Source organism: Caloenas nicobarica, chromosome 3 (assembly GCF_036013445.1).
Source record: "Caloenas nicobarica isolate bCalNic1 chromosome 3, bCalNic1.hap1, whole genome shotgun sequence".
NCBI classification, from domain to species: Eukaryota; Metazoa; Chordata; class Aves; order Columbiformes; family Columbidae; genus Caloenas; species Caloenas nicobarica.
The window spans coordinates 66,044,976-66,071,937 of NC_088247.1; the positions used below are offsets into that span (position 1 = coordinate 66,044,976).

The following is a 26,962-nucleotide window of genomic DNA, read 5'->3' on the forward strand; positions in this document are numbered from 1 at the left end:
GTCAGCTTTTCACAAAGCCAAAAGCTACAAGCTCAGGTGAAGTCTTTCCCTTTGGGATGACACCTCTATGGGTACTGAGCCAAGCCAACTTTGAATAGCTTGGGAACAGAGCAAGGCTTGTTCTGGGCACTGCTGGAGTGGAGCATCCTGTGACCATCGAGCACAAGCTGAACACAGGCGTCTTTGTGTTCTGAGGCCTTCTTCAAAATCCCCATTAAACATTTCTACTAAGTTGGAGTTTAAAATAAAGATAATCTAAGAAGGGGGAGCAGGGTACAACATGAGGACATTCTGAAGAAATAATTAAATTACGGTGTTTATCAGTCACTCAGGATGTTAGCTAATCAGCTCCAAAAGCATCAGTAATCACGATGTTACGTTTAATGGCATTAACAAAAGCTGTAGGCAGGGAATTTCTGGGATTGTCTTGTAGTCTTATCAAAACCAGGGATGTCTGGAACCAATTGGAGACCACGAACCAATACCAGCTGCTATTTGTCTAAGCCTTTTAAATGATGATAATTCTTCCTAAAGATTTATATTCTTGAAGACTAAGCGGGGGAAGCACACAAAAAAGCAACGACTTCAAAGCACAGTGTGACCTGGTCCATGAAGTTAATTTACAGGCTGCAGACTAGCTGCTGCAATCCTTATTCTGCTATTGTGTGAGGCAAATCTCTGCCCCGCATGGGAGGACTGCCCAAAAGACGGCTCAAGGACTTAACTTCATCATGCACAGACAAAGCGCCCTTTTGAAATCTGCTCGAAAGCAAAAGGGGAAAGTCGATGCACCAGACAGCCGTGAGAGCAGGAGTGGGTGACAAAGGCCAACAGCAGCATGAAGCAAGACTGCAATGAGATAAGAGATACAGCACGACACAAGGCATGCCAAAACAAGCAAGCACATGTGAAATGCTCCTCGTGTGACCTGCTCAGCTGTTGCACTTGCCCGCACCTCCAGCTACAGCGCCCGGGACATCCAAAACCAACCTCTTTCAGTCACTGTTTCAAAACCTTCATGTGAATTTCCAGGAAAAGCATTAAAGGCTTTTCCTAGAGGAAAGGGAAAATGTCATTCTGAATACAGGTAAATGTTAGGCAAGCATTTCTAGGTTCAGTGGCAGCATGACAGCGCCTGGGAGAAAGACAAGGAGAGGCCACCCAAACAAATGTATTCAGCCTCGCAGGATCTCTGTAAGGTAGAGAAAAAAAAGAAAGCTGTGGCAGAGATAGAAAGAGGTAAGAAGTGGGAAGCCTTAAGAATTAGGGCCATGAATGTCTTAGTTGGGCCCGCCAGGAAAACTCATGCAATGAAGTCTGGTGCAGCGACGAGACAGTAATTGCATGGGGAGTGCTAAGTGAAGGGACGAGCTTTTGCATCAGCAACTTAGTTCAAGAGTGAGTTTTTAAAGAGTTAACATACAAAGGAACATCAGCATGATACTTTTGGCAGTACTTTACCAGTAATGCTCATTTTGAGAACATAAATAACCAATTCTCCTCCAGGTTAGTGAAAAATCTATTAAGAGCTAGAAACAATTGTAAATTAATTACATTTTAAATCATGCAAACATTTGAGCTAAAGGAAGATGCTCAAAAGCAGGTCTCTGTTAATTCAATAACCCTGCTAAGTTTTCTATAGGTAAGCTCTTAAGTGTGAGCTTTGGAAAGGTAAGGGGTAAATACGTTCAGACCACACAATACAGACCAGCGGTTTCCAGCAAGGGATGTGGGGATCCCACAGATCCTACGTGCTATACAGTCCTCTCAGCAGGTGGCACTTCTCGCGGCACCTCCACTAGAACATGCCCAGGGTTTGCAAACTGTAAAAGGAAGGGCTCCTGGCTCCTCGCCCTTCTTACAGTAAAGTGCAAACACCGTTTTTTGTGGGGCTGGGGAAAGACTGTTTAATTTTCAAATACCTGTTCTGTACAAAGTAAGAAGAGCTCAGCGTAATAAAACCCAAATCAGTATGTGAATAGTGGAAAGCAGTGCCAGAAATGACACCATAACAACCCAAAGCAGCAATACTTCAAGGACCTAGAGGAAGGATGGAATAAACTTACTGGACAACTCACCTTGTAATAAAATACCAGTTTTCTACTTGGCACTTATTTAGGGTAGCACAAAAGAAAAGATGCATGGAGAGAGGAGGGCCTTCTCTCAGTGCTTAAGCCTTTAAAATTAACTGGATTTAGTAACAGTTCTTATAACACACAGAAACATGACCTCCTCGCTGAAACAATTCACCATCTATACACCAGTAAGAAATTGAGAATTTTCCCTTATGCAACATCTTCTTTCCAGACGGAAAGCGTCTCTGCAAGCTGATGTAGGGAACTCTATGGATTTAAAAGAAACTTCTGCTGCTGTTTTATATGAACAGCTTTTCAGCCACATTACAAACAACACCAAACTCTTTGCATTCCAGCCCTTGGTTCTCAGACACAGTTCATATTGTACCCATCTGGATAAATGAGTCACTCGGTTTCTGGGGACAAGGAAAAGATTTTTATTGTCATTACTTCCTAAAGAAAACTTGAAGAACCACAAACATCACTCTTCCAGAAATTCCATTACTTTAAAGGACTCTACAGAGATACTGTCATAACTTTCAGCTCAAAGAAATGAAAAAGGGAACATAATCAAGTACAACGATGTGCAATTAGCAATACCCTTTATTCTTCAGTCTGCTTAGTGACTGGTTAAGAAAGCTTCCTGAAATAACAAGACAACAGCTTTTTTTACAATAAATGCCATCTTTCTGCTTGTTTTGGAAGGACAGAATTTTCATCATTTTTAACTAAAAGAGACAGAGGAAATCTTACACCAAATACCACTGATAGCACAAAAGTGCACCCACGTGTACCTAATTCACATTCTTGCCAATAATCTGATCGAAATTGGCAGTCCTGCATGCATGTCTATAGCTAGGGATGTAATTAAGAAAGTCACTGAATCTTATCAGCCAGCTGCCCCTCCCCAGAAACCAGAAGACCAGCCCTTCCTGCCCAAGCTCCCTCACCAGCTTCATTGTACGAGATAATGCCACGCAACTCCAGATTCAGTAACAGTTTATTTATTTTTCATTCTTTTACACTAAACCTTTGTGAAACAAAGATGGAAATTCACCCATCTGCAAAACGGTAATTACAGCGGTAATGAGAATGGAGATGACCTTCCTGCCTACTCACTTCACTCCTTAGTGACAATCTGCTACCAAAAGAGAAGGATTTTGCTAATGATGTAGACAGGGACCATCCTACACTGAAGAGTGACACCTGAAAAGAAATAGTACTCCATCTCTCAGGTAGTGGAGCTCTGCTCTAGCCAGTTTAAAGACCACCCAAACTGAAGATCTGTTATAACAAGTTTAGATCATTTTTTCTAGTTTAGGAGGACAGGGAAGAAAGAAAAGTAACTGTATATTGTGATTCACATCAAATTCGTATGCAGCAAAACTGGCAGGTACTAGCTAGGTTCCCTGAAAATATTCTCTTTTGAGTGTTGTCATTGTGAGTTTTTATCAGAATGTCAGACAACATTTCAGTAGATGGTTTACAGAAAATGAAGACATGAAAATTGGGCTTGTAAGGGGACCTGAAAAATAAAATCCCCCCAACTATTCCAGTCACCTTCCTACAAACCTCAGTGAAAAGAGAAAGTGTCAGGTACGTTTTGAACAAAAAAAGTAATGAAGTTACTCTGTGTAAAAAGCTGAAGACTACCACAGGGAAGAGAAGAAAGGTACTAATGGATTTCATGACTATCCAGATTAATAAGGACACTACCATACCGATCCCCTTATTTTGATTTTTATGGCAACATATAAGCTACTTTTAGTTGGAGGACACACATGAAAACTTTCATAAAAATCGTCTCCAAGCACATGCCTGTTCTTCTCATTAATCCCTCATCATTTCAGTGCCTGCAAGTAAATACCTTTGTCCATAAACCATCTGATAAGTAAATTAAGTATCATGCAAACAGAAAATATGAATCACATTAGAAACCTTCGAACAGCTTGGAAAACATGATTATACCAACATATTAAAATTTGAAGAGAAAAACCCAGAATGCTTTCAAGAAACTATTATTCATATTATTGTTCTAAAATGAGACAACAGAATAGATTTATGTACCAAGTACATACAAAAGTACACTCAGAGCTGCGGTGCCCTCACTGTGAGGTAGATTTTCCATCCCATTAAACACAGTTCTACAGGCACAGACAGCCTCGCTTTTGACTTAATGTGCAATATTTTGTTGAAAGAGCTCTGAATAAGTGCTAATAATCCCTTTCGCTGACTTCAGTGGCAGTTAGACAAGGCTGCATATTCACAGCAAATACTGAAATTTTTCTAGCAGGTTAAACAGCTGGGAAAACTAACACTGTTTTATTTAGAGACTGTGACTCCATGGGCTTTGAAATTCATCTCAGCACCGGGGAATTTTCAAACTTGCTACATTTCATCCTAATTCTCTTCAGCCTGGGGGAGAAGCTGTGCCCTGGGGAAATAGCACCACCCACAACGTATTTATTGCATATAGTAATACATACAGACAATATGTGCAGAGCTGGGATTTCCAGCCATGCCACCAGTGGCCTACTGGGACTGGCTGCTGCACACTGCTCTTGCAGGCACTTCATCCATCTCTTCTGAACTGCCCAGCGATATCAAAAGCTATGTCAAGGGTTGCCATTTTCTCTCAAACAGCAAATACGTCTATTATTATTATTATTGGACCAGTAAGCCCAGATAGAGGGAATCCCTGATCTAGGCCGCAAGGTTGAAGACATTTGTCAACCAATTTGATAAAATCAATTCTCTGAAAGTCATTTCTTCTAGAAAAACAACAACTTCCTTGTAATTTTTTTGTTCGCATTCCTGTTTAGCACTAGCTTTATCAATTGCTAGCTTGAATGTTCACCAAATTTAAAAGACAGTATCAGATGAGCTTCTTCAGTCCACTTGCTGTACACCAAAAATAAACATGTATGTACATTAAAACAACCACAGCAATTTTACAAGTCCAGATTTCCTTACTGCAACTGCATTTCAGGATATAGTAACCATGAAACAAAAAAAGGTTTTGCATGCTTGTAAAGTCCCGTGAATTACGAAGTCTTCAGCAGAGAAATATTGGTTTTAAATCAATACAGATGTGAAAGAAAATAGAAACTTGAGGCTGGGTGGTTGTTTTTCTGAGGAAGAGGAAGGAAAGGGAGAAAGGATTTAGAAATCACAGTTTCCAAGATAATTCCCCAGTGAAAATAAATGAAGACTGTGCCTCATCTTTCTACATAAAAAAACCACTGTGGCCTCTCTGAAGTCAATCACACTATTTCTGCTGTCTTCCCAAAATATATCACCAGTGAAGTTTTCCAGCACTGGTGTAGGGCATGCGTATTAACTACAGTATTGGCAATACAATGTATTTCGTCATGTAGGGATCATAACTGCCACATGATTGAAAACACCACCAAATTTACACAAAACCAAACCAGAATTTATATTCTTCTTTTTACTCAAAGTGGGCAAAAGACAATTAAACAATCACAGTTACTAAACAATTGAGCTACATATATACAAATTTCTCCCTCAGGAATAATGTTTTTTCAAATTGTTAGCTTACTAAATATATTAAGAATTCTTGGTTACTAATTATAAAAAGGGGGTTTTTTTTCCTTTGCAAAAGCCCATCTCTGAGACATTAAATCAAGAGATTAGGAAATCCAGTTACTTATTGACTTCTCTGTGAAGCGACTTTGCCGGCAAACCCTCAGCAGTTGTAAGGAGAGATTTTATAGAGATAAAAAGGATCAAGACTGGAGAAAAGGCTCATTATTAATTTATTGTTTGCTAACTAGTGGATGTTTGCACATGACACATCTCACTCTTTGTCTCACTGGTTTGCCCTCATTCAGTGTTTTGAGACATTCATAGACAGAAGATTAACAGGAATAAATCTTCTGCAGCCCTAGTGATGTATTTCAGTTCTAGCAAAATGCAGCCAACTTCTTCGAGGAACTGAGCTGGAAAATAACAGCAGTTGTATGAGGACAGAACATCTAATTAACAGATATTAAGAGAGCATCATTAATACTCTTCGAATGACTCTAAATAAGCTACTAGCATCAATATCTAATGGGGGGGAGCAGTAAATTAATATACATCAGGATTTCTCCTCAGTGCATCACATGTTACAAGCACTAGACACCTCTGGAAAACTGTATATTCTTCTAAGTCACAAAACCTTCAGCAACAAAAAGACGCTTAATATTTTTCCTCCTCCATTCACCTCAGTAGACTCTGGACCATGAAATAAAAGTGACCGGGAAATAAATTATGAACATCTGAGTACTCTGATGGCTTATGAACATCTGCACCACAAATCCCTACACATACCTGCACACTTCTTGAACTCTACTCATGTAGCTTCAGACTGAAGTGTGCTACAGGAGCTTGACAGTGAAATCAGTACCAGTCAGTCTGCCCTTTGTCAAGTTCAAACCAGTATAGTAAGAATTTCAAATATGACAAGCATCAAATTCATGAAAATAAAAGTGTTCCACTAACCAAAGAAATGTAATTATGCTGTATTGTATCAAAGGAAATAATGGCCATAATGTGCAGCCTAAAGTAATGACAGAGCAATAGCTAGTCTGACTGGAAAGGCAAATAGAGATGCGCTCTCAAATAGTAGTCAACAAGTTCAAATGATCAGACATCTTCCGTTAATAGCCTAATAAAATAAAAGACAGAGCAACTTCAGTCCACAGACCTATTGGGCTAAACTACTAGACAAGTTTAGTACACGAGAGGCCCTGGGTAGTGAAGCCTTTGCCTGAACACTAAGAATGTCTAATTAAAGCATTTTTTACCAGTTGCTGGCTACAACACTGGGGACATGGGCAAGATGTCAGCACCTCAAAATATACTTCCATAAGGTAACACTGGAGTGATTCCTGGTTCACATGCTGGAAGTGAGAGCAGAGTAAGGCCTGATGTCTATGCACCACCATACAAACAAGAAGGTGAGCATTTTCACTGAGGAACAGTTCTAGCTGCTCATGAGTCTGCCCAGACCTTTTGTCTCAGGCAAGGTACATACACGCCATGAACACTAAACTGGGGGGGGGGGTGAGGAGGGTGTTCTCTTTTTTGTTTAAAAAACAAATCTTAGTGGTGAATCTTCCTCAGCACTAAGCTGCTGCTTCAGCCAAGAGTCAGGCATTCCTACCACCATAATATGAAATTGTGATCAGAATAACACACCAGGTGTTCAGAAGCCATACTTAAAGTTGCAAGGGGAAACAACTGATGAGTCAGATAATTTCTCGCTTCAGCAAAACAAAATTAGCCCAGACCCAAGTTTGGATGCAAACATTTTGTCTGCTGCAGCCACGGGCCTGTAGTATGTAAGGTCTCCAAGGCTAAGCAGGAATGGGCTCGGGCTTATACTGAGATCAAAAATTCCCAGCACGCAACCAGAGAGTGTTACAAGAAGGGCTGTTAGTCTCTCCCTTTCCACTGAATTGCTACCGGTATAATGCCCCAGTGGCTGCCAGTGGTACTCACAGCAGTGCTTTTCCACCTAGGATGAAAAACTCTGGTCTTGACTTCTTGTTCTCATTTAGACTCCTATGTGGCTTTTTAAGAAGCCCAGTGGTTCCTAGTCTTCTAGTCATGGCTAAATTTCAACTGAAGCACATGCTGCCTCAGTCCTTTCTCTGATTTTATTTGGATATAACGCTCTTTACCTCCTGTCTTAAGGTACAGAATGGTATTGCTAAGTACCTACTCTCTACTCTACCTATCTCTAATGCAATTCAATAATAAATTCAATTATTCACAGAACATACTGTATGTCCTGTGGTATGCCATGTAACAACTAGATATTATTAATAAAAGAGTGAAAATTAATTATTTTTTTTCCAGAAGAGAAAATAAATAGTTTTGTGCTCACAAAAAGAGTTCAATCTGATCCTCAGCTTTCAGGAGCCTGCCTCCTGTGCTGCTTTGGATTGCTGTAGAAACCTGGCAATAATTACAACTACTGTGCCAGCTATCCCCAAGACAATTTCTCTCAGGCCTAGAAAGCACGGACAGTCAGTGCACAAAGCAAGAAATAATGATAAATATGCTACTGTAAAAAACATTGTTTCCATTACCTGATTCTCGATGGCCTTCCTGTTTTTTGGATCGCTAACAATTGAGAGCTGCAACTCTGCCATCTTTTTCATCTTGCTATCCATGTCAATCTTCTGGAAGAGACTCTTGGTTTGATTTTTCAGCAGCCTAACGGTGTCTTCTTTCCCAAGCTTCTTCGCAAAGAGAGAAGCACAGGCTGAATGTATGGCAGTAACCCAGTTTTCCAGATCCGTCTGGCTTGTTGCCTGTGAAACAAATCAATGGTGCAACATTACAAGCAAACCAGAGGAAAAAAAAGTCAGCAGCTATAGGACATGAAGTTCTTGACAGGTTCACTGAGTTCTTAGGCGCTTTATCTTAAAAATCAGTGAAATAAGGCTTTATCTTTAAAACTGTGCAAATGAAGGAACCATGAGCTTTTTCCACACTCTGTAAGGACTTGACTCCAACCTTCAGCTTTTGCTTCTTAGACTTGCAAAGTCTGAGGGCTCTGGGAGCACAACAGAGCCCCACAAGTCATGGTAAAGATGGGACTTCCATCCTTCATCCTTCCAATTAATTCAGGTAAAACCCAACAGGTTTCAAAGAGAAACCTCCTTTTCTGCAGATGACATGGCAACAGGGATAATTTTACATGTAAGGTCTGAGGAGAGGCGTTTGCTTTTTTAAAAAACACTATGATAGTAGAGAGAGGACAGCAAAGTAAAGAGAGCACATCTGCACAGTGTCTCCAGAGATATTTACAAGTGCACCTATGAATCACCTATGCAGGCAGTTCCACATAATACTGATCTTTATTAACATTTCCAGTGGTGCAGTTAAACAGCCAAGATCTTTAGATTATTTTTAGCCTTTCTTTTTTTAACATCTTGCTCAAGAAAACTGTCTTAGAGGCCACTAGATTCAGGGTTGGGCCTATCATTCTGTAAGGGTGGAATCTTAATAGATATGAAAAAAAAGAATCAATAGTAAAGCTGATTTTTGAGAACCTTATAACCACTAGGTACCAAATGTGTCTTGCAGACTTTTGATCTCTTCTTTTTATTTCTGAACCATAATTAACTGAGCCAAATTATGTAATATTATATACTAAGTCATATCATATCCTTAAATCAATATTATAATAGTGTAGTGCAGTAGTGTAACTGTACTATTATTTTTAAGTCAAAGGCACAGGCGTGATCAGTCTGGAGAACAGAAGGCTTCTGAGGAAACCTTATAGCAACCTTCCAGTACCTAAAGGAGACCTACAAGAAAGCTGGAGAGGGACTATTTACAAGGCTATGTAGCGATAGGACAAGGGGTAATGTCTTTAAACTGAAAGAGGGTAGATTTAGATTAGATAGAAGGAAGAAATTCTTCGCCATGAGGTTGGGGAGGCACTGGAACAGGCTGCCCAGAGAAGCTGTGGATGTCTCATCCCTGGCAGTGTTCAAGGACAGGCTGGATGGGGCTTTGAGCAACCTAGTCTAGTGGAAGGTGTCCTGGCCCATGGCAAAGGGCTTGGAACTAGATGGTCTTTAAGGTCCCTTCCCACCCAAACCATTCCATGATTCTATGATGTTTGTGTATCAACAACTACATACATGGATGTGCATACTCACAAACACATCCTAAAATGGAAAAAACTGGATAGTCACATATGCATACTGTTACCTGAAATAGGTAGACATCTCCAAAAGAATTGCTGAGACAGAACACATTTTCTTTCTTGGGATGTTCTGGAACAGACTGTACTATACTGTCTTCTGCAAAGAGAGCGTATCGAGGTAAACTGCTCTGTTCCATCGAGTTCTTTCCATAGGTCTCATAAAACAGCAGAGTACAACCTTCGCAATTCAGAGGGACAAAAAACATAAGGAGAAAGTAAGTTCTAGATCTCACATTTGAGTTCTTTCATATTAATGCTTTTGTGATTAAAACACCCTTCAACGACAGGGAATGTTAGTTTTGCCCCTCTTTTGAAACAGAGAAAAAAGGAAGATCTTCTAAATTGAAAACCAGGCAAAGTTAATGCTGAATTTGCCAATGAAAAGTTGGAACAGACATCTAATAAAGACACAACAAACACCCATGGACTGAAGAGAAAAAAAACAGGATACTTCAATATGGAAGTGTTCAAGGTCGGGTTGGATGTGGTTTGAGCAACCTGATGTAGTGAAAGATGTCCCTGCCTACAGCAAGGGGGTTGGACTAGATGATCTTTAAAAGGTCCCTTCTGACCCACACCATTCTGCAACGCTATGAATAAACTCAGGCTATTGAAATCTTAATGCATGTAGAAAAGACTAACTCCTGCTTAGTTAGATCAGCTTTTGTGTTTCTTTATTAAATTGAACTGACTCTCTCATGACAGCCACTTAAGAAATCTATTTGTTGAAAAGATTTGTAGAAACTTTTGTCTTCAAACAACACACTCAGTGAATAAACTTCTCAAATTCAAACTGGATTTCCTTGAATTTACCTGCAAATTGTGGACTTAGACAATGAACACAATCTCAATAATTTAAAATGGTTTAAAGGGGTTGAGTTTTAGCATGTTCAGTCTCATAGATAGTATAACATGTACAGTACAAGACTTGCATCCAGAAAACAAAATTCATCCTTGATGACAATCTTGAGTATAACATGCAGAATTACTTCTGGGGGACAGCAGAAGAGACTTGATCTAAGTCCACAACAGTATGACTACACTGCCACATTGCCTTTGGCAGTGAAGCTGGCTTAAGAAGGGCCTGTCTCCTTCATCCCCCCAGCCTTTCATTCCTGCCCCACATTACAATCCACTGTCCTCTGAGATGAGCTGATTTTCCTGTCCAAGGAGTCACAGACTGAACTGCATTACTAAAATAATCTACTTAAAAGCTATCCTGTCTTTCTCAATAATTTCTTAGGCTAGTTGTGCATACAGAAAATACGTAAATAAACCTCTTTGTCACCCCTGGGAAACGGCAGTTTAATAAGAGTGGGTTTGGTGGAGTTTTTTGTTTCTTTGTTTGATTTGGAAGATAAATTAATACTATACTATGTCTGGATGTTTAACCTGGAAGAACTAAGAGCAGATACTACAAATACATTTTGAAAACTGAGAATAACCTAAGCAGTTAGAAATTCTGAGACTGGTGGTAGATTCTGCAGCAAGGCGAGCCTTCTCCAAAAGATGTGCTCAAATTCATTCAGGAATTAATTTAGAGAAGACCTATGGCTGCATTACATAGCAAGTCAAACTAAATAATCACAGTGGTCCCTTGGGCCTAGCAATCCATGAATATATCACTGCTGTTATCCCTATGCATATACAGTAGACAACCTGAAATTCAGCCAATACAAGGACTGAGTTATGAGGTGAAATAAACTGGTCCTCATACAGCCCAAATCTAAACTGTATGAAAAGTGAGTATCATCAGATGGATTTCATCACATTCTCCAGTGCCAGTGAATGTACAAGAGTTACAAGTAAAAGGGAAATATATACTAAAGGTCATCATCTGATGAGTGAAAAGTTTTCAAAGGAAGGAATCCAATAAATAGAAATGCCTCTATACTACTTAAGTGCACCTTTTTCTATTACTGTCCAGAGTGTCTGGCAGAATATTCAGGGTAAGAACAAATCCTATAGGGTTGGTCCTATCCTTTCGCCTTAGCAGCCTTCACTTGATCTTCTCTATGACACAGAAACACTTGGAGATTTCTGCAGCTTGAAAAGAAGTATATGGTTTGTTACACTCTGCATATCAGGCATGGCACTTCTGTCATAATTTCAACATAAAAGGACAAACTAAACCAACAAAACCAAGTCCCCTCTTGTATTCAACAGCAGCAGGACTGTGCAACCACTTCCATTTCTGCATTTTAGGAAAGTGCAAATTAAGTTCTATTTTAAACTGCCGTATTTCCCCCATGTGTTATCAAAAGGTAACTAAAGATACATCATTTTTTTATCCTGACAATTCATATGTACATAAATAAAAATTTTTGAAGAGTATGAGTGTGCGTTTAGGTGTATGGCACCCCAGGTATATCTTTGGGTCAAGCCAAGTGATGCCTGGTAGTAGCTAGTTTCGTAAACTCTGACAGACCCACTGGGAGTGATTATCAACCAAGTATTTTAATCAAAACTTGAACTGAAGGTGGAGGACAATGGGAAAGCAATTTCTCTCATTAGAATAAAGTAATTAGACAGGACAGATGGAAAAAAGAGTTCCTCTTGTTAAAGGGTTACTATTCAAGCTCAGGTCTTGGTGGCCCTGAAAGTAGAGCAGAGGCCTCAGGACGTGTATATTTTGAAGTCTGGCAGGTAACCAGATGGTTATAAGCCTTCTGTGTGTTTATAAACAAACACATCACAAAAGAGTGCAAAGAAACAAGTTGTTCTCCATTTGCATATGGGGGTATTTTAAGTCGTATTTTAAAACGACTTGGCTATTTAAACTTCAAGAACAAAATAAATACAGATTTATTCAAAACCCTGTATAAGGAGAACCAAAACAAGTGCCTTGATCTTGATAGAGCATGTTATGAAAACAGAACTACGCCTTGATATCCAGACAGGCAAGTTTATTTTGGCATTGGAAGTCTCCACAGGACAATAAAGGTATGAGGATCAAGGAAATGAGGAATGTATATTTAAAACAGCTAACAAAGTGGAAGAGATTTTGCACCATGAATGCAGCCATATCATCCATCCAAAGTAAAATGAATCGTATCTAATACTGCTTATAATGGTAGAAGTTAATAAAGCCTTTTACAAATAATTTTACTACTCCTTTTTTATAGCTGGGAAAATTCAGGTAGCAAGAAGGGACATGACTTGTTCAAGGTCACCAACAAGCCAATTTTATAGCAAAAAACTGAACACGAAGAACCTGAAGTCCTTCCCAGAGCTTCATTACCCCAGAAATACATGAACTACTGGTATATAATGTAGCTCAGTTTAGAGTTTCGATAGGATTGTTTAGAAACTACTTGAATTTTAGAAGAGGCAGATCAAACTTATATTCATATTCCGTAATGCAAACACATACAATAAGAGGGTGGCAGTCAGATATTGTTTTTCCCCTTGCATACACTTCTTGTAAGTATGAATCATGCTATCTAATGATCAGGATAAGCGATTTAAACTGTTAAGACTGCCTACATTTTGATCCCTTGATAACAGGTCTCTGAATTATTAGGTGGAATTGCTACATTCTTGCGAGTTTGCTTCTTTTACATCAGCATTATCAAGGACAACACTCCCAGCACTTGGTGTTTGCCATTCATTTTTCTTTAAGTCTACACCCATGTAGAATTTTGAAAAGGGCAACCTGTGGGAAAGTTGTTATTTTCTCTCCTCCAGTCCCAGATATGCTAGGAAATTATTAAGTTGGATCATTTCCTTACTCATTAACTCAGCATTATATTTACTGAAAGGCATATCCTTTGGAAGTAATTAAAATTTAAAAAAAAAAAAAAAAAAGCCCATGAGCTCACCCACTAAATTCCTCTTCCTCTCCGCAATAAATGTTATTTTACTTCTCACACTTCCTGACACTGGTACACTTCTTGCAGCACACCTACCGCCTCGATTACTCTGACCCATCAACATGCACCATGAGCACCGCAACTACACCACACCCCACAAGCAACAGCAGCCCTTTCTATTAATAAGTGAATTGCCTTCCCACGGGGCTGTTTCCCAGCAGGAGCAGCCAGGGGAGATAGGAACGTGAGCACGTCGAAAGCCAGAAGAGGTTGGTATTGCAGGGAGTGGTCAAGGTGAAAGACCAGCCAGGGAAAGGAGGGAGACTGGCGAGTCCTTGGGGTGGTGCATGGCAGATAAGCCTTGGGCACTGCAGGGCTTCCCCTGCTGCTGCTGCTTCAGTCTCCTCTGCCCTGAATTGCACACTTGTCTGTGCAAATGCTCTAGCACAGGAATTTCACCTCTTCACCTCTTGCCACCTGAAACACCGGAAACAAACTGAACATTTTAACATTAACTTATCCCAACTTTAAGTAAACCTCATAGCAGAGCCCAAGGAACTGCATGCCTGTGACAGGGAACTGGACACCAGGGACTTCTCCTGATCCTTAAACTTTGACTCCCTCCAAGACAGAGGTGTAACTTCTGTATTTTTCTCAGTTTTGGTTCAATTTGGTCTTTGACCTCCAAACATCCAAAAGCATCTTCTAAACCCCAAATTCTGCCTGAGTACAGAAACTGGGAAGTCAGATAAGACAATTCCCACTACAATACGAAACACGTGGCTACACATGTAATACCAAATGCGCTCGACTTAGTGGGCTGCTGGGGTACACGCTCCACTTTAAGCATGTGGGTAGACTGCTTAGACATGAATTTCTGATGCCCTTGAACCTGGTAACAGAAACCAGCAGGCATGAAAAGTTGCTAAGACACAATGGAAACAACTGCTGTCACCAAGCCAAAGAAGCAATGTGGTGGTTTACCTTTGAGTGTGACCCAGTAATGCTTCCACTTTCGCCGTGTGACCAGCTCCAGCTTCTTCTCCTTCTGTAGGGTCACCAGGGGTTTGAAGAACAGCCATCCTGCCTTGCGTACCACTCCTTGCTCTTTCTCATACAATAAATCCAACTGCTCCAAGGAGCTGAGGGACTCGCCACTGGAGTCCTCAGTTTCTGACGAGGTCTCAGTGTTCTCCAGGTTTGTCCTGCTCATTTCCAGCTCCCGCATGAAGTTTTCGTAAATGTTCTGCCTTAGGGCATCACTGCTGACCGCATTTGTGGACTCACTTCTCTGGGACAGGACATGGCTGGAGCCAGGTGACCATAACAAAGTGGAGACCTGTGATGGTGCCAGTGTGTCTGTAGTGAAATTGTCCATTCTGCTGTCAAAATATTCACTCCCGTCTTTACACTTTGGCTCCTGCAGAAAAAAAGGAAATTGCCAGTGATCTGTGATGAAAAGACACACTTCATTTGGCATGTAAATTTGTTTCATGTTTAGCCACAGCCAGTTCCTTCATCAAAGGCCACCTCTTTTCACCATTACATCACAAGCTTTGCCTCGGCAGCCACTGACACCATCTATGCCACCACTCAGGGTTTTCTTAGGAGAATTCCATCGAATCCTTACCACTAAGTCTGCAAGTTTCGGTAACTCAGAAATCTGTGAGTAATCTCCAAATTCACTAGTAACTACTGGGACTTCTACTGGCTGTAAAACCTGATGGACTCCAGGAGACAGCCACATCCTCCAGCTGAAACCCAGGCACCACCACTTACATGCCTGTTTGAGTACAAGCAGGAAGAGGGTCACAACAAGTTTCTTCATTATTAGTGTTTTCAATACTCCAGTGACACTCCATTTGTGTGAGGCAGCTACATTTAACTTCAGCACAGCCAGGCTGATTTTACCTCCACTTTCTATTTGTCTTATAAACTGTGCTTAATCATCGCAAAAAAAGGTCAAAAGTTGAGAATATTTTAAGCTAGTTAGTATTGAACAATTGACAAAAATCTAATCTAACAGAAGATGTGTTTTTAAAAAAGAAAAGATGTGTTTGCTGACAGGCACAAATCCAGTCTCCAGACTGCAGAGGTGTGTATTTTCTGACTTGCTGGAAACCCTCTGGGAGTTTGAATATCTCATCAAGCACTGAAGGGTCTTTCTCCTAATTGCATTGTGCAACTTCATCCCTTGTATTGAGAGGACTGGCCAATCTTATTTGAAATACTCAGGCCTGATGGTACCTCATGTACGACTTCAACTTTGCCTTGTGATACGGATGCTAACCTAGGCCTATTTCTTGCTACTGCTTGTCGATGTGGGACCTTGTTGTAACATTGGGCCCTTTCTTTCTTGATTTCCCAGTAACGTGTTCACTGCTCCCAACTCTCCCAGGCTCCAGTGATGGGCAGGGATTTTCATAGTATACCAGAAAGAAACCTCTGAACTAACCTCACTATTGGGAACCATGCCATCCATCGTTAAAAGCCATTTATTACCTTCCCAACTTAAGTGTTACTGATGGTATTTAGAAGTAACCGAGATTTAAGAGCATACAACATAAAACCTGCTGCCTTTTGCAGGAAAGAAAATTCGAGAGTGTTGCTTGAAAAGTATGAGGAAAGAGAAGACTATAAACAGTCCAAGAAGCAAAGCTATTACCCTCAGTAATAATAAAGCCATTATACTTTCCTTTCAAGTTTAGACTGCCTCTCTAGAAGCATTTATTTGCTCATAGACTTCTGTACACGAATAAAGTAAATAAATCTTGGTCTCCTCTGAGCTGGTCTCACCAGCAGCTTTGAAAGCAACTACTTTTTGTTCCTTTGCGTCCTTCCTGATGCTCTTCAAATCTGCAGCAGAAAAGCTGTGCCGTGTTTTGATAGCATCATGATCTCCAGTGGGCAGCCAAGAGCAACAGTGGGATCGCACAGCCTCCCAAGCATCACCAGACAAGCCACTTCTCAAGCAGCAGGACACTGCCGGTCATTGCCTTACAAAAGCCAGTATCAACTTAAACCCACGTTCTCTTACAGGATGTTGAAGTTCAAGTCTGGATTTTCAGATTACTCTATCTGGTGTCAAGGATCCAGTTCTCCTGGTAATGGAGAACCTTATTCAAATCTTATTGCAGAGTGTTAACCAGTGTCCTGTGAGAGTAACTCCCTAAACATTAACAGTTTTGCTTTTTATTTGGTAAAGGGAGGGAAAGGAGGTGGGGGGTGAAAATCATGCATGTAATGTGTTTATTCCCACAAAGCAACCACACAACATGGATCACACAATGTGCCAGCCATCTGCAGTTCAGTGGGAAACTGGAAGCTTTTCTCCACCCTCTTTTTAATTGTTGTAACTGGATGCACATGATAAAATTTTATATTTTAATTGTTTGACTATTCTCCAGAAACTGCCAGTGTCCCCTAGAAAACATTAACATACAGTTTATTAAGAATATGTATTTCTTTTGGTGCCAAAGCACTAATAAGAAAAGGAACAAGAGACACAGACATAAGGTGTCTGCTGTGAGGAGACACTACTGGAACAACAAGCATTAATGAAAAGAGTGGGATATAACCTGTTCATGCACAGCCACTAACCACATCCTATGTTTTCTCTACACACACAGGGTAGAAATGAGGAAGTATCAGAATAGAGTAAATGGACACAGGATCCAAAATGAATATATACACTTCACCATGACAACATAACTTGCATTTTATTTTTTTAAAGAACACAATTGGCAGAGTCATGCAGTCTCTGCTGGTCCTCAGGGAGACTGGCACTGTAGCCGTGTCTGGTCACCACTGAAAAGTTCTGACCCAAATTGCTGTTGCTGGGGGTTTTCTTGTCAGGCATCTGCTTGTTTTCTCTCTGTTGCATCCAGCAATGACAGAAAACTACCACTATTTCTGCTCAGCTGCATTCAAGGAGATCTCTCCATGCCTCAGATATACCCTGGAAAAGCTATAGATAATGCAAAAGATAAAGTGGCTAATTAAGGTACCAGTTAGACAAAGTGACGCATGTAATAATTAGCTGTAAAGAACAGTGCAGGAAACAATACAGCCTGCTAAGTTCATTAGGACCCAAGCTGCAAGTGGAAGCTAATACCAGTTTTCAAGCCAAATAAAGAGGTTATCTCAATGTACTTTTCTTTTACATTCTCTTTACACCACACTTCAGGGGTCTGGCTTATAAAGTCAGGAAATTTCAGAAATTATTCCTATAAAGAGACTATTTACTTAATTGAAGAACCTATCTACAGCAGTTGTTTCTGGTGGCTGGATTTTCATTGTACACAGCATTTGCTCCTTGTCTCCATGTTACACAGCTGCATACTGAGTTTACACCACCTTTAGCAGTGGCTGACTGCAACAAGCCTGCCTAAATTCTGTCCACACATCTCACATATATGCATCCCATATACCTTGCTGCTCACATATAGTATACTGTGATACAGCATCTCCCCAATGCCATTTCAGTGAGGATTAAACTAAGTGAGGACATGCTATGCAGTAGAGTACCAGTGATGTGTTAAGGGAACGCATTAGGACACCCTCGTGCAACAACAGCTGACTTCAAGTCTTCATGCAAGACCATTATTAGAAAGACAAACTCAGTTCCAGGATATATCAAGTCAAGTAGCAGATCGAGTCAGACATAAGGAAATATCCAAGACACTGGACAGGCCACAATCCAGGGGTCCTCTGGAATATCCCATATCCACATCTGCTTATGGATTATTTAAAACAGGTGCAGAGGAAGGGTGCCAGAACACAAAGGAAACAGGCCTCCAGTCTTAAGGCAGGAGACCAAAGGGAGTCTGCATAGCCCCACAAATGTGGGCTGAGAAAAGATATCATTTCTCCCTTTAAATAAATCGTAACAGATTAAATAATAGGGAAGGATAGCTAGTGCAACAGACAATACTGGCACGAGAATAAACTGGCTGGGACTACATTTACTCTGCAAATTAGCAAGCATCAGAGTAACAGGGTTTGGAAACAGTCTTCAAGAAGGGGAAAAACCCATCTGATTTTAAGCTGCAATTTGTTCACAAAGAAGATTAAACTCCACTGCCTTTCTAGGGGCAAGGGATTGGCTTCAATATTCTAAAACTGTGCCCCCTGGTCCTGTGCCCCTGTGAAGCAGGAAGCTTGGTTGACTTGTTTCCATTGGGGCAGCTGGGGTGACCAAACCCCCCAGCCAGCACCAGCACTTAGGCCTATGTACAGGGAAATATTCCAGCTTTCACCTACATTCAGCCCAAGTGACTCACAATCAGTTATTAGTAATAAAATGAAGAAGGGACACATTGTTCAGAGCAAAGCATGGAGGCTTTAATCACTGTGATGAATAGTCCTACAAACAGGGACTAACCATCTGACAGATCTTAACCACGCATGGTGCTTCTGCATTTTTAAGCCGAAGGACGCATAATGGTTACAAAACTACAACATGGAAATGGTAGGTTACTCAAAGTGTGCAAGACACAAAGGAGTTCACCAAGCCTCACAAGGAAGGCAAAAATCATGAAGCATTCACTACTCCTCTCTCCCTTCCTGTCACTGGATACTTGCCTGATAAAAATCAATTACTATTTCCTAAGCCTTTTTCTAAGAAATCTCCATTTTTTGAGCTAGGCCCGACTTCCTTCTACCAGAATCAGATTCAAGCTTAATTCAATCTCTCTGGCCAAATTTCCTTGCTGTGTCTGAAGCCAGCTCACTGCACAGTGAATTCAAAACAGCTGTGAATCGTGCACCACAAATACCATTCTGAAAATGTCATAACTAAGTAATACATGGCAAAGGCCTGGGATGCAGAGATCATACATAAAGCCTGGCTGTAAAATCCAGAAAAGCTACGGATGTTGAAACTGGTGAAGAATCCTGGCACAAGTCACAAGGCTTTTCACTGATTCTGGTTTTTCTGCCTTCTCTTTCACAGCTGAGTAAGAAGGTAAAAAGAGAGCATCTGATAAAATACATGAGACACCCACTGACAAAAGAAGTGCTCCAAATGAATAGCTTTCATTTTCATTTTCCCAGTTCTATAGCCCTTACCTAGGATTTATGCTGGCAAACCTTACGCTGGCATCACTTCTGAGGCTAAGCATCAGTCAAGAGTTCTATGCTGCCATAACAGATGCCTATTAAGCATGATACCTGTCTGAATTTCCAATATGGGAGACAGGGTTTGCTCTACATGCCACAGAAAACCTGTATTATGGGGTTCCCTTCACTCACTACTCAATTCTGAAGGGGCCAGCACCCCAACGTTGCTGAAAATGAGCAGATCCTTCATTTAGGGAAGCACAGTGACTGTTTCTGTATGAGGGGCTCTAGGTAAGATTTAAAATTAAAAAAAAAAAAATCCAAACCCAAATCGGTCTCTGCTCTCCATCTCAGCTTGCGAACTCACGCACAGAGCAGAGTCTAGTATTTAAAGAGCTGATTCTGAGGCCTACAGCTAAAAAATGAGAATTTAATTCCTGACCACAGGCATCCTAAATTCCTATTAATGGGAAGAGCCTTGAATTCTTCTAAAGAAATATCCTTCCCCTCCCTCTTGCCCTCCTCCCACCTCCTTCTATCCACCACCATCTCCTGGCGAGCCAGATGGCAATTCAAGCTTTTCCATCTGGTGACCTAAGCTGGCATGTAAGAAGGAGGAGGGTGCTGCATGTAATGTCTTCAGAGGAGGTGGAAGCAGAATCAGCAGCTCTGGTCAATACTCCACAGTTGCTTGCCTTGCTAGGGATGGACCGACAGTGAAACCAAAGTGAGCGATGAAGCAAATAATACAAATAGGGAATACCTGCAAAGATATTTATAACATCCTTCTACTACTGCTCCTTCCACACTCTTTAGATATGCTGATTCTTAGCGTATATATGATATCTAGTTTATATTTTCATAGTTGAAATAAGGAGAAGGCTTAAAAACTCCAAGTCACTTTGTGAGTAATGCAATCATTTCAAACTGTAATTCACTAAGAGATTAGGCTACAAAGATTGGAGTTAGCTAAGGTAACAAAAATGAAGGGAAAATTTGCACACACAAACATATATATTTTTTTCTTGCTGTTGACATTTCAGACAGCTCCAGGCACACAATACTTCTCAGAATTCCAGAAATTACCAAGTAATTATCCTGCAAGAAAGACAAACATAACACAGTCGCTACAGTTATAAGAGGAATCTACAAACCATCTTTCGGGCACTTAGGCTGAGGTTTGTTCATACCTGCAGCTTCCTTTTCTTCCTTGAGAGACTTCCCGTCCAGTCACTGATGCGTCGCATTCGGTTTTTTAATGTATCCTTCTTGGATGCATCCTCACTGAGGGGCTTGGACTTTCTGCATGGGAGTGTGTAGGAGGAGTAATGTGCAGGACTTCCCTGCTCTACCCTGGAGGGAACATCAATGTCTGAGGCAAATGAGACACGGTTGCTTAGGCTACCACGAGTGTCAATATACTCATCAGACAGCCTGATCCCAGGTGGAGGGGTGCTTTCCAAATTTGTATCCTTATAGAGATCTCGAAGCGAAGAAAGAGATGAACTTTGGTTGAAGGACTTCTTGTTGTCACCTGCTGGGAAACTGGCATGAATGCTTGTATCTGGAGTGCTCCTGGTCAAATATGGACCATCCAATTCATTGATATCCACAGCATTTCCCCAGAGAGAGTCATACCACGAAGACTCAGAGCTGAGGGAGCTTCCTTTACTAGATCGAAGCCTTGAATCAGTAGGTGACAGACGATGGCTTGAAGAACAGTCTGCGCTGGAATTTCTCCTGACATCAAGCAGGTTATTCGGCTTAGATTCCAAGGTAGGCGAATACCTCAGCAGCTGGACTGGTCCACTGGACTCCTCAGTTGGTACCTTGCTGTTGCTGCTGTTGTGGAATTCAACCCTCAAGCAACCATCCAGCTTCCCCAGTGTCTTAATGAGAACTTTTGGACTCCTCCTGTCCTCTGATGGGGAGGTTGATGTAAGACTCTCATTCTTTCCATAGCAATTTAAAATGTGTCCATTGCATTCTCGGGACGCAGCGTGATTACTTCCAGCTTGAAGGCCAATATAGTGGAAACCGTTCTCAGGCAAAAACACCGTGTTATTTCCTCGGCAGCAGTCCCCTGAGGTGTTTGTCCTGTGTTTGGCATAGGCATTGTTTTTAGACACCTTCACCACAGTGTCACCAAGTCTAGATGAATAAGGCTGACTACTCTTGAAGTGCGAAAGGCAGCTTCTGGCGAGGGACTTCGATTTGTAGTTTGAGCCGCTACTGGTATGTCCCCATCCATGCATGGAGCAAGACTTTTCATCTTTAGCATGAATGCTGCGAATTTTCAGAGAGCAAGGCTTCTGCTTGGCACCAGCTGTAGCAGCAGCATGATTTTTTGATCCCTGAAGGCTGTATTGGCTTTCTGAATTCCCCATTTTTCACTAAATTAAGAAGAGTTTCATTAGAAACAATGGCTAGAAGACAGAGGGAAAAGTAACAGATCATTTTTACCCTCTATACAGGAAAGTGCCTTTTTAAAAAATGATATGAAACAATTGTTTCCAAAAAAACCCATTAAATAGCCGTTTACAACATTAAATTCACAACTGAACTTATTTTAGAGGCAGGCTAGGAAAGCCTATTCTCTGTATAGCTCATTAGCCCTCGATTATAAAGCTGGAATCTAACTCCATTGAAATCATGTCAACACCTTTCTCCACCCACACCCTTGGCAACATCCTTTTCTTATAACTTACAAAATCTCTGGCTCCCAAGAACAATGGCATAATGAAAGGGAGACAGCAAGATAATCATAACGTAGATGTAAAGTGAACTGTACTTTCAGACAAATCCTTTCTGCCAGGAGACAAGTCCACTGCAGTTTCAGCATGACTGGTTTCTGTGTACCCAAGTGTTGCCTCAAAAAACTGTTCAACAAACCCCATCTTTTTGTTTAAATGGAGTCAACAGAGGAGAAAGGAAATAAAAAAAAACCAAACAACTAAACCAAACCAAACCAAACAAACAACAACAACAAAAACCCCACAAAAAACTTGATTAGTGAATAGCCTCATCTTCCATTACAGCACAAAACCGCTTAATGTTCATTCCGAATGGCACAGTTCGATAGTTCACTTAGTAAAACGCTTTGGACCCACACAAAGTGTACCCCAAAGTAAAAAAAAAAAAAAAAAAAAAAAAATCACTGTTCTTTTTGTTACTTGGAGTGAATCTCCACTGTTTGTAATTTACAGAAACAACATCAAAGCGCTTTTTCAATCAGCACTATGTGTCTTTGCACACCAGATCTCAGACTATCACTCAGGAGACTTCAGTGCAGCCTCATTAAAATTTTGTCAAAAGAAGTAGTTGTGAAAACAGAATCTTATTCTAGAGTGTGTATATATTTTAATGTCTCTACTTCTAGCCATTAGCATTTCAGATGAAAAGCATAGTATAAAATGAAGAGCATACCTGTAGGATCACTCTTAATCACGGGCACAGTTAGCAGTCAGCATGCTCTGCATTGTCTTCGTGGCCAGCTGCTACTTGCTAAAACCAAGATGAAGTTGAGCACAGCCTTCCTAGAAAACACCGAAAAGACAAAAAAAGGCTCTCAGTCAAATAGAACTTACACTTTACTGCAGCTGTAAGCAAAATGAGTGCCAAAAACAATCAGACAGAAGTTACAAATGGAGAAGAGGGGTGTAATTAAGGGGATTCCTGGACTTTGGACATATATTTTTATAAACACACATGACAACTGACATCGAATTAATACAATTAAGTCACTGTTTGGGTAAGTGTTTTATTTTCTAATTCTGTCCTTCTCCCCACTCATTGACAAGTTAGGGCAAACTTTGAGCCCCCTCCAGTTTACTTTTTGGAAGACCAATTATAGACGGCAGGATTGTGCAATGATCCATTACAGTTTGGGCCAAACGATCAGAGCAATGTCCTGCACCATCTGTTTATCCTTCCCCACGTCTGGCTTCCAACTACGACTCTTGCAGCCCAAGGCCCCACTCAGCAACCTCTCTCTTCAGGTTTGATCTGATTTTAAGTTAATCTGCCAGTAAAACAAGAAAAAGGGAGCACCAAGCACTGCACTCACTCAAGGTAACAAGACCCAAGTTCTTCCCGATCATCTGAACGTATCAGCTCTTCACTCAGCACTCAAAACAAAAGGACAGAAGCTGAATCTCACCAGAAGTTTAGGATTGAAACACTCAGTAGAAGCTATACGAGATCTTGGGCTCAGTTTTAGAACAAATATTTTAACTAGAAACCATTCTTAATACACTACCCCCCAAAATACTCCTTTCTGTATAAATTCAGTAGCTACTGTTTGATTTTCAATTACAAATGATTTTCAATTGAATAACTATCCGATTAGAACACACAGAGTTTTGTTCTTTTGACTCATTTTACTGTATAAGAACCTTGAAGATATTTAAAGTAGTTCACTGGTAACCTAGGTACTTTGCTAACCTTACCAAAAACAAGGGTAAAGGTTGCAAACTAGAAGTAAAAACAGTCTGAACAGTAAGACTAGAAAAAGGTTAGCAAATAAATGACATACAAGACATATATCCTTTTGGATCTTGCCAGAGACACTATAGACCTATGAACACAAATTCATGCCTGTTATCACAAAGATTTGATAAAACAGAAAAGTCACAGACATTTTATCTTACAAAAAAAAAAAAAAAAAATCTGTTTAACTTGCTTATCATCTCTAACAATTTGAAGGTGATTATTTAGGACTCCCTTGTCTTGCAGGTTTGATTTGCCTGTGCTGCTAAGTACACCCATTTATGTAAACAGTTTTACAAACATCATACGCAACATGAATCGAACAAAAGACTTTCAATTCAGATGACAACACACAAACTTCCTAAGCTCCAAGCTGCTGAACAAACTGCAACTCCCCAGCAAAACTGCCCTCCTTGATCCAGGAGGCACAGACCACAAACAAGCAATGAGTTTACATTCAGAATTCTTCATCTGGGAGCAGAAGCTACATTCAACAAGGGTGTTTTGAAGGGCTTATATCTATTCACAAGGGAACACTGAACACAATTTGTCTAAAGAAACAGGCAAAAAGACCATCTGGTCTCCATAGCAATTGTGCAATGGTTAGGTAATCCTTTTAACAGAGTGGGTAGTAAGCAAGCTGCTGTCATGAACCTCAGAAGATAGACATTCAATTTGTCAAGGCTTGAGCTGCTGCCACCAGGGTCCATTGTACATGTCTGATCTAATACACAGGCCACATAATGGGTGAACGAATAAATTTATCTCGGGGTACAATGTCTACAAAACAGTGTCGCACTCTGTGCGGGAATCAGTCAGCAGTACAACAGAACAGTCAATAAATCCCATAGAAATAGCCCTGAGGGATTTCTCTCAGCACCCCAGCCATCCAGAAAGCTACAGCAGGCTAAACATTCACGTATGCTGTGATAACCAACCAGGGCATCTGCAAGGCTGCACAAAGACCGTCACCCTGAAAATCAGCTGCAATGCCTTTCTTTTGCTCCCACTTGTGTGGAGAGATTTTCTTTCTGCTGATCACACTGCCTGGGGAGCGGAGCAAGTCAGCTTGCACCCAAAGGCAGTGTGACACCGGGGCAGGGAGGTGGCCATGGACAAACTCTGGTTTTGCTCGCTCCAAACACTCACACAGTTTATACTATTTGAGCTGTGGAAGCACTGGAAATTACAGTGCAGGGGACAGGGTTCAGCTTCCCCTGTATTTCTCACAGCAACTTGCTACCACAGAAGACAACGTGCTTTTCTCTCTTCCTATGCAGAAGGACGAATACTTCTTGTGAGCAAATGCAGCTTCTATGAATATTTTCTGCAATTATAATCAGTATAGTTAGAAAGCAGCTCACTGTGCCTGAAGATGACTATTAAGAGTTTATTTGCTTTCAATTATACCCACATTCCCTAAAAAAAGAAGTTTTTAATCTTTGCCCTGGTTCCCCTTGACACATTTGAAAAACACAGCTATGCAAACATACTAATCTGCAAACCCCACCATCCCCACCACACCCAATAATTAACGCAAATCATAACCCCAGAGCTAAAAATGTATTTCCCCACCTTTAGGCTTCTCCACATAAAGCTTCCCCTAGACTGTTTTTGGCTCTGAGGAACAAACACACGAGCTCAGGAGCCATTCCAGAGAAGAGCCTGACACCTATATTCACTCATTAATGCCATCGCAGCTAGACTGGCTTTATAAATGCTAGAGGAGAAAATGCCTTTCTTAAGATTAAGGTGAGTGCACATACAAGCAGAGCTCTACAATTGTGTGGGTGCTTCCTCCCCGGTCTTAAACTCTCAAAGCAAAGGTTTACAAAACTTGACTTGCTAACCATATTCCAAGCAAAACTGAACAATAACAATATCCTGGTACTAGGTTTGCTTATGAGATACAACAAGGAGGTTTTATATTATGAATTAGTGGGAGTTCTGAGTCAAGGGGGACAGGCTCCTGTTTTAACAAGGGCAGGTAAGGCCTCCCAGCTGCAGAGCAGGACTGTGCCGGGCCAGCCACCTCTGCCTGTGCAGGGTGGGGAGGCACGGGGGGAGCAGAGGGTCAGGACAAAAGCCAGGGCCTGGGTCTGTACCCTGGCGGCTGCTCTGAGTGTGTGCTTCATATATGCATCACCAGAGACTGTCATCAGGATTAGCGGAGCTGGGATAATGGAGAACCCGAAAGTATTTCAAAGCAATAAAAAATGAAACAGAAACCCTCCTCATTTGTATGAAATTACCAACTTGTTTTATTTTAATGGCAGATCTAGTTGGAAAACTGCAGGCTTTGATGTATAGCAAACATGTTAGTGGTTTTTTACATCATGAAAAGCTTTTTTTTTGGTAATTGACTGAGCAATTCTTATTTTTTCTTTCAAACTACTTTTACATTCTCTTTCAACTAATGGTTAAAACATGATCCATTTTAAATGGCTTATAAAATCTTAGAAATTGTATATAAATATCTTTCTGATACTAACATGTTCATAAATTATGCAAAGAATCAACGTGCTCAGTAAATTCTTACAGGGCTACAGAACCACAGGTTTGAAGTTTTAATTAACTTTTAATCTACTTTGGATTTTAATATGAAAGTAATACAGAATGCTAGAATGTGAACCTGCTCTCCCCTTCCTGTATGGCTGTATATAGACAAATATGTGAAATAAATTAATGAGGGAGGCAGGTTAGCACAATATGGTAGCTGGATTAAATGTGGAGTTTCTTACTGGAAACAATTTACTGTATTTTTTAGAACTACACACTTTGGCCACATGCTTCCA

General features: G+C 40.7%; 1 protein-coding gene across 5 annotated transcripts in view; it reads right to left on the reverse strand.

Moving 5' to 3' along the window:
* TIAM2 (TIAM Rac1 associated GEF 2) overlaps positions 1-26,962 on the reverse strand; it is a 115,072-nt gene that overhangs the window by 65,212 nt on the left and 22,898 nt on the right. For 3 of the 5 annotated variants that reach the window (XM_065630977.1, XM_065630978.1, XM_065630974.1), the window contains exons 2-6: positions 23,106-23,215; positions 20,870-22,072; positions 14,604-15,039; positions 9,813-9,985; positions 8,177-8,401 (exon numbers count right to left, since the gene is read on the reverse strand). In XM_065630977.1, coding sequence (XP_065487049.1) covers positions 8,177-8,401; positions 9,813-9,985; positions 14,604-15,039; positions 20,870-22,066 — 2,031 coding nt within the window. In that variant the 5' untranslated portion in view covers positions 22,067-22,072; positions 23,106-23,215. Of the gene's footprint in view, positions 1-8,176; positions 8,402-9,812; positions 9,986-14,603; positions 15,040-20,765; positions 20,777-20,869; positions 22,106-23,105; positions 23,216-26,962 lie in introns of those variants that run through there. The other 2 variants (XM_065630975.1, XM_065630979.1) reach the window with 2 other exon arrangements.